This window comes from Silurus aristotelis (assembly GCF_946808225.1).
Source record: "Silurus aristotelis genome assembly, chromosome: 6".
Taxonomy (NCBI): domain Eukaryota; kingdom Metazoa; phylum Chordata; class Actinopteri; order Siluriformes; family Siluridae; genus Silurus; species Silurus aristotelis.
In genome coordinates this window covers 18,178,874-18,186,373 of record NC_139579.1, presented here as the reverse complement: position 1 = coordinate 18,186,373, position 7,500 = coordinate 18,178,874, and the positions used below count along the sequence as shown (strand labels likewise).

The window sequence follows — 7,500 nt, the reverse complement described above, 5'->3', positions numbered from 1 at the left end:
GTTTCCCGGTCAGGGAACCATCCCCAGCCACTCTCAGTGCCGGTCCCAAGCCCGGATAAATTGGGGAGGGTTGCGTTAGGAAGGGCATCCAGCGTAAAACATATGCCAAATCAAACGTGCGGAGGATCCGCTGTGGCGACCCCTAACGGGAGAAGCCGAAAGAAACTTTATTTTAACATTTGTAATAAACTGGGTATCTGTGACAGTGTCAGTCAATGTAAAGCCAGAAGCACATGGGCAAGAGACAGAATGGATGTGTGTGTGTGTGTGTGTGTGTGTGTGTGTGTATGAGGAAGAGTTTTCCCAAAAAGAAAGCAGTATTTATCCTTTTGCTTACACACACACACACACACACACACACACACACACACACACACACACACACACACACACACACACACACACACATAAAGGCTCAATTAAAAAAAAAACACAGCTTTGAGTTGTCAAGGAAACAGTAATAAATACAGAGACGTCAACCTGGGCTCTAATATCCCCCTGTACACATACCTCCAAATCCTATCTATTCCTCTCTCTCTCTCTCTCTCTCTCTCTCTCTCTCTCTCTCTCTCTCATTCTCTTTCTGTGCCTTTCTTCTTGTCTCTGCCTTGCTTGGTCTCTGTCTGGAGCTGCACAGCTGGGACTGCTCTGTAATTCACTCACGCCTCTAGCTCACAGCTGCAGGAGTAAATAGGAGAAAGCTCAGTGAGTGGATGTGTGAGGAGCGCTGGCTCATGCACTGTACTACAGCTGGAAAGAAGGAGAGAAATAAATTGTTATAGGTGGGTTTTTTTTAAGCCTCTTCTAGAGTCTCCGGAATTGTCATGCTCAGATCGCATCAGTGTCAGTCAGAGCCTCGGTCCGTCCCTCACTCAGACCTCCTGCTCTATCTGTCTTGTCTTTCTTCTTCTCCTTACAGCCTGATTTCTCTACACCCCCCCCTCACCCCCACCCCTCTCATCCCTCCCCCCCTCACCCCCACCCCTCTCATCCCTCCCCCCCCCTCCCTCTCTCTCACACACACACACACACACACACGCACACACACACACACACACACACACACACACACACAAGATGAAAGAATGAGACTCTCCCTTTTATCATCCATCAACAGGCATCACAGCCTGGGAGTGATGAAATGATGTGTGTGTGTGTGTGTGTGTGTGTGTGTGTGTGTGTGTGTGTGTGTGTGTGTGTGTGTGTGTGTGTGTGTGTGTGTGTGTGTGTGCGCGCGCACGCACGTTTTCCTATCTTGATGGGGACATGTGTCCATATAACAGTAGGATTACACTGGTTTTAACCTTGTGGGGACATTTGGCTAGTCTCCATGAGAACAAGCATTAATTAGCTGCCAATAGAAGGTCCTTACAAGGCTAGTAAGACAGAGATGGGTGTGTTTGCATGTGTTTGTGCTTGTGTGTGTGTGTGAGAGAAGAGAGAGAGAGAGAGAGAGAGAGAGAGAGAGAGAGAGAGAGAGAGAGAGAGAGAGAGAGAGGCAGAGGCAGAGAGAGAATGAATATGTGATAGTGCACAGTACACAGTGAATATAAACTAATCAACACCGAGACCTGCAGCAATGACACAGAAATCAGAGATAACATTTCTACAGCACTATTATCGAGCCTCTGTTAGGCTCTCCTACTTGAATTAATTTTTTTTCCCCAACATAATATTGATATCAGCGCTCTGACTACTGCCCGCTATGAGGGCTGATATAATATATTGCAAGGCATGTCATGATTGCAGTGTGTGGCGAATATAATCATTAGATGCTATATTTGTACTTATTGGCAGCCGTAGCTGATGCCCCCCATACTGACCTTAATGGCTTAAAAGCTGCTTGAAAGGTGCTGTTGTGATGACAAGCCATCTGTTATTACATCATACATGCTAATTATATGCTTCACCCTGAAACACATTCGACTGATTTGAAAACATTACTGATGCACTTTGCAATTCGGGTGCTAATTTGTGGGTCGACGCTGTATTTTCATCACACGGGTATAAGGCCAAAACAGTTACAATAAATGCTTATACACAAACATTTAACAAACTCAGCCATAATGACGGATGGTCAGGTTTCATGGTTAGCTCCTAAAAACAAACAAACAAAAAAAGCAAGAGTTTGTCACTATTAATTTTTTTAATGCCTCATTAATGAGAAATCCAACAGGCAAATAGTTAAAACAACATGCTCCGCTATTTAGTGACCAACATGACATGAACAGTGGTGTTGATTGGGGACAGACAGTCCTAAACTATAAAGTTGACGCTTGTCAACATGATCTGGCTGAGCAGAGTATATGCAGAGAAGGAATTGAGAGAGCTGGACAGACTGAAGCAGGGGTCTCCATACTTTTATACACCATGCACTAGTTTTCGTTTTGAAAATATTTGGATCTATTTTAGATTTGCATTGTTTCTAACGATGCCTCTTGCTGTTGCATAATATCTTACGGTTGCACACATTACAACATTCTACCTCATGCTTTTTGCATACCTCGTTTTTGAATAATGCTGTGTTTAACTTCACATTTGCATCTTGTACTGTATTAATTGTAATTTATATTGCACCTTATTCTTGGACAACACCAATTAGCTGGTTTCTGCACCTGTACCCCATAATTTGCACTCCTAGTACGTTATTGTATATACATATGTTTTTTTGTTTATTTATTTACATTGTTATTTGCACTTCTGGTTAGATGCTAACTGCATTTTCCTGGCCCTGTACTTGTACTTTGTACAATGACAATAAACTTGTATTTTATCTAATCTAATCTAATCTAATCTAATCTATAGAACGGTCTTGAAACCCATTTGCAGCTCTTCCATGGCTCAGTACAGGGTTGTGACCTGGTGGTTGGGGACCTCTGGACTAAAGGACTAAAGTGTTGCTGCACTGGTTCCTCTCGGTATTCTATGTATTCAAACAGAATTATTGGAAATATGAAACTGTGGAAGACTAAATATTTTTGCAAGTAACTCTCCTATTGATGGTTCCTTTTTCAAGAAGAATTGTACATGTACTATGCTGTAAACTCACCAAAAATTGTGAATCACTTGTCATAAATGTTTTATTTACTACTTTAAATGAATAATACAATAATACAATATTTTTTCAAACATTTTTAAGTAATTTATTAGTTCAAACTCTGTGTTTTGAAATGTTACTCCGAACTTTCGAGCCACTCGCGGCTTCTCGCGAACTATCAGATTTTACGCGTACTCTTAGTTCGGTTCCAAATGAAAAGTTGCGAACTATCATGGTTGCCAGTGTCAAGGTTGCGAGTATCGAGGTTCCACTGTATATATATATCAAAATGTACAAATTTCATTATACATTAAAAAAAAAAGACTGAATTGAAATACTGAATTTTATTTTTCGATATAAAAAGTTTCAACACATATGAATAATGCCAAAACAACCCCACCAAATCAGCCAGGCCCACAGACCACAGTAACCAAACCAGAGTAGGAACAGTAACCAAACCCAGACATATCAGTGAACAGCTCAGACAGAGTAACAAAGGGCTAATCTCAACAGGCTGTGAGATAAAGCTCACATTAGCACTACAGTGTGTGTTTGAACATACACTTAACACCAAACTAATTATGAACAGAAATGCAATAAACCTCAGCTATAACCACGACTACCACCAGCTGCTTTAGAAATGAAGCAGTGTGAAGCGTGATGAATAGATATCAACTGTCATCTGTGTTTTATGCTCCATGTGTGCCTGCCAAACTCTCCAGTCATTTCATTGTTACAGGATTCAGCAGTGCCGTATCTGGGACAACCCATAATAATCCATCATCATCATCACCAGAAACAACACACACACAAAAGCTGTGATGACTAATATTTGTTTTAAATAGTTTAGAATTTCATTTTTAAGATTTTCATTTTCACATTTAAAATACGTTTCGTATATATTCACAAGTGGAAAACATTAAAAACAGTTGCCAATCTTTTTAAGAATGGACATCTCAGCAAATTCACCCTATGGTCAGACTATGCAAGGTATAGAAAAAAAAGCTCTTTCTAAAAAGAACATGGCATCATTACTTAACAAACCACAAGGCTTTTGTCGTATAGGCAGACAAGATCTAAGTGGAGATGTCTGGCCATACAGTCTGGCCACCACATTTGGTGAAAACCAAACACAGCATATAAGCATAAACACCTCATGCTAACTGTCAAGCACACTGGTAGAAAGGTGTTGATTTGGGCCTGTTTTGCAGCCACAGGACCTGGGCAACCTGCAGTCAGTGAGTCAACCATGAACTACCTTATATACCAAAGTAATTTAGAGTCAAATGTGCGGTCATCTGTCTTACAGCTAAAGCTTGACCGCATTGGGTCATGCAACAGCACAATGATCCGGCAAATCTAAAACAAAATGGATAAAAAAAAAAGGACAGAATCAAATTAGTCAAATGTGAGGTCATCTGTCTAACAACTAAAGTTTGGCCAAATTGGGTCATGCAACGAGACAATGATCCGGCAAATTTACAACAAAATGCCTAAACAAAAGGACAAAATCAATGTGCTGCAACGGCCCAGTCAAAGTCCAGACCTTAACCTGACTGAAATGCTGTGGCACAACCTTAAGAGAGCTGTGCATAATCAAATGCCCACAAACCTTAATAAACTGAAGCAACATTGTTGTGAAAACTGAGCCACAATTCCTGCGCAACAATGTGAGCAAGTGTGAGAAGTCGTCCAGAACATGATTATTTAGAAGTTAGTTCTACAAGCAGCTGAATCATAAGGTGTACTTAGTTTTTCAAACATGGCTTCTCCATTTTGGCTTGACTTTGTACAATAAATAGTGATGCAGTATAATGTGTTGCTGTTCACCTGAGGTTGTTTTTATTTTTTGTATGTTCAAAGAGGGTATACTTCCTTTTTCACCTGACTGTAAATAGTGAAGTATTTATATGTAATGTCAACTAAAGACCTTTTATGTAAATGAATCTCCCAATTTCACACTCCTACAGAGCACTAAGTGCTGGCACTGTGCCTGGGAAAAATCCACTGCCCAAACTGCCCAATGACCCATTCAATAACTAACGCATTTCAAAAACATATTAGTCCATCATAAGAAATGATTGTGCCCCGTTTCTATTATGGCTATAGAATGATAGCACGAACCTGGTTTCCTTGGTTACCTAACAAACGTGAACTTGGCTACCGAGTCAGGAGATGGCAAGCACGAATCCCATATCATGCCGCAGTCAAAGGTGGCTGGGAGTCAAAAGAGTAAAGCTAACTGTGCTCTATGGGTGGGAGGCATGGCAGTGGCACTTGCAAGTCGTAGGTGTCTGTGAACTTATACATACGGAAGAGGGCAGATCGTGCATTCCTCTGAGGGTGTTCTGCTGCCCTGTGACACAGCATGAGCCTGCTGGAAAAATATGTGGAGTTTGGCTTCGTGTGTCTCAGAGAAAGTGTTTGCTCCGCCCCCACCTGGCTGTGTGAATGTTTGTGTGATAGAGTTAGCTAGCGAGGTGAACACTGTAAGACCATATTGGCGGTAAAATGTAAAACAAAAAACACAAAAAAACATAAAACCTCCTAAAAATTTGAGGCTAAACTTATATCAGTCTTTTTTTTTTTTTTTTTTTTTTGCTTTAGAAAGTTGCAGAATTGTTACCACTTGTTTATTGCTTAGTGCAACTTAGTGCAAAATTATAGCCCTATGTTCAAATGCATTCAAACAAAGAAATCTTTTAGGTAATTTAAAGTTGAATAACTTGCCAGTTCTTTAACACACATACACACAGAAACACATAACCAGCAGCATGTTTAGGGAAAAGCATTAAAAGCTCACACACACCTCATAAGGACGAAGTGCTTCTCTTTCTGTGTAGAACTCCAACTCTCTGTCTGACAGGAACTCCACCACTGTCACTCCGCCCACACACGATTGACCAATTAGGGGCTGGAAAACCTGAAAAAACACACACACACAAATTTATATATAATCCAATCAAGCCTTATGTAGACCAACGAGTGGCCTGTAAACCAACAGGGTAGAGACAGAAGTGTAGTGATAATGAGATGAGAAAATGAGCTAGTGAGAGACAGCTCCAGTCTCAGACAGTGCGTGAAACTCTTCACACACCCTCACAGAAACTGTAGGGGGAATAAAAAAAGCAATGGGACCCATGGGAACTTTGATCTTCCATCAATGCATCTCTCTCCTCATCCTCCTCACTCGCTCTGTATATCCGTCCTCCTTTCCAATAACACACACTGCTCAGTACACGCCACATTCCGAACATGAGATACACAATCTCTCTCCATAAATCTGATACCAGCACAGTATGCTGTGCCTAGTTCAATATTAATGTGTGTTTGTGTGTGTGTGGATCAGGGACTGAGCGGACTGTCTCATGAGAGATCACACTTACATTGCCATTGATTAAATCCCTTTCTGTATGCACATTTTCTATTTATAGTACTAGGACAGTGGAGTCAAACTTTCCATGTCTGACAGCTCACTCTGTGTGTGTGTGTGTGTGTGTGTGTGTGTGTGTGTGTGTGTGTGTGTGTGTGTGTTTAACAAACATAAGCCTATTCATGTCTCTGCGGTACCCAGAAGAGAAACCTAATCAAAATGAGGGCACCAGGATATGTGTGTGAGTTTGTGTGTGTGTGTGTAGGAATGTGTGTCAGTGTGTGAGTGTGTTCATAGGTGTGAGCTCTTACATTAGGTGCTGGAAGTGCTGGAAGGGACAAACAGTATGGGAACTATTTTTAGAGACACACACACACACACACACACACACACACACACACACACACTCGTAAGGACACACACACACACACACACACACACACACACACACACACAAACACAGAGTGAGAAAGAAAGAGAGAGAGAGAGATGTTTTCTGCGTGCATCACATACGCAGACATTAGAGAGAGTAAACAGATCCAGCGATATTTTCACACAGTTAATTCATCATAAAAGAATAAATAACAGATGACTTAATAGAAAACACATGGAATGGAATTAAACCCACAAACGAGAGAGAATAAAGGGGGAAAAAATGACGGCTGAGAAAGAGAAAAGGTCGGCAAGACGGACAGCAGATGGAGAGACAGATGCGAAAGAAGGCACAGAGGACATACAGCGAAAGAACGACGCCTGATGGAACGCAGGGATGTAGATGTGGAATGAAGGAACGTCGGCAGCCCCCCCCCACCCACTAATAGGAGGCGTTCAAATTCATCAGAGATTCAGAAATAGGAGACACACAGATGTACCTGTTCCCTACCCACACTGACTACTGCTATATTTAGAACACATCCCGAATCACATTTGAATTTCTGATAAAGAAACAGCTTAATGCTGGTGAGAACCTACACTTCACACACACACACACACACACACACAAACATACACACACACTTTCTCTCAGCAGTGGAAGAACTGCCTGCATGCCAGTGTTACACTCAGGATCACATGAGTAACTGTAAGCAAA

The 7,500-nt window shown here is 41.4% G+C and overlaps 2 protein-coding genes across 3 annotated transcripts in view; one reads left to right on the top strand and one right to left on the bottom strand.

Moving 5' to 3' along the window:
- The window catches only part of crim1 (cysteine rich transmembrane BMP regulator 1 (chordin-like)), a 334,519-nt gene that overhangs the window by 1,273 nt on the left and 325,746 nt on the right, over positions 1-7,500 (top strand). The gene's annotated exons all lie outside the window — the stretch shown is intronic.
- Positions 1-7,500, bottom strand: part of jmjd1ca (jumonji domain containing 1Ca) — a 72,704-nt gene that overhangs the window by 26,650 nt on the left and 38,554 nt on the right. The window contains exon 3 of one of the 2 annotated variants that reach the window (XM_083543541.1): positions 5,847-5,960. In XM_083543541.1, the coding sequence (XP_083399667.1) occupies positions 5,847-5,960 (114 nt within the window). Of the gene's footprint in view, positions 1-5,349; positions 5,386-5,846; positions 5,961-7,500 lie in introns of those variants that run through there. The other variant, XM_083543542.1, reaches the window with a different exon arrangement.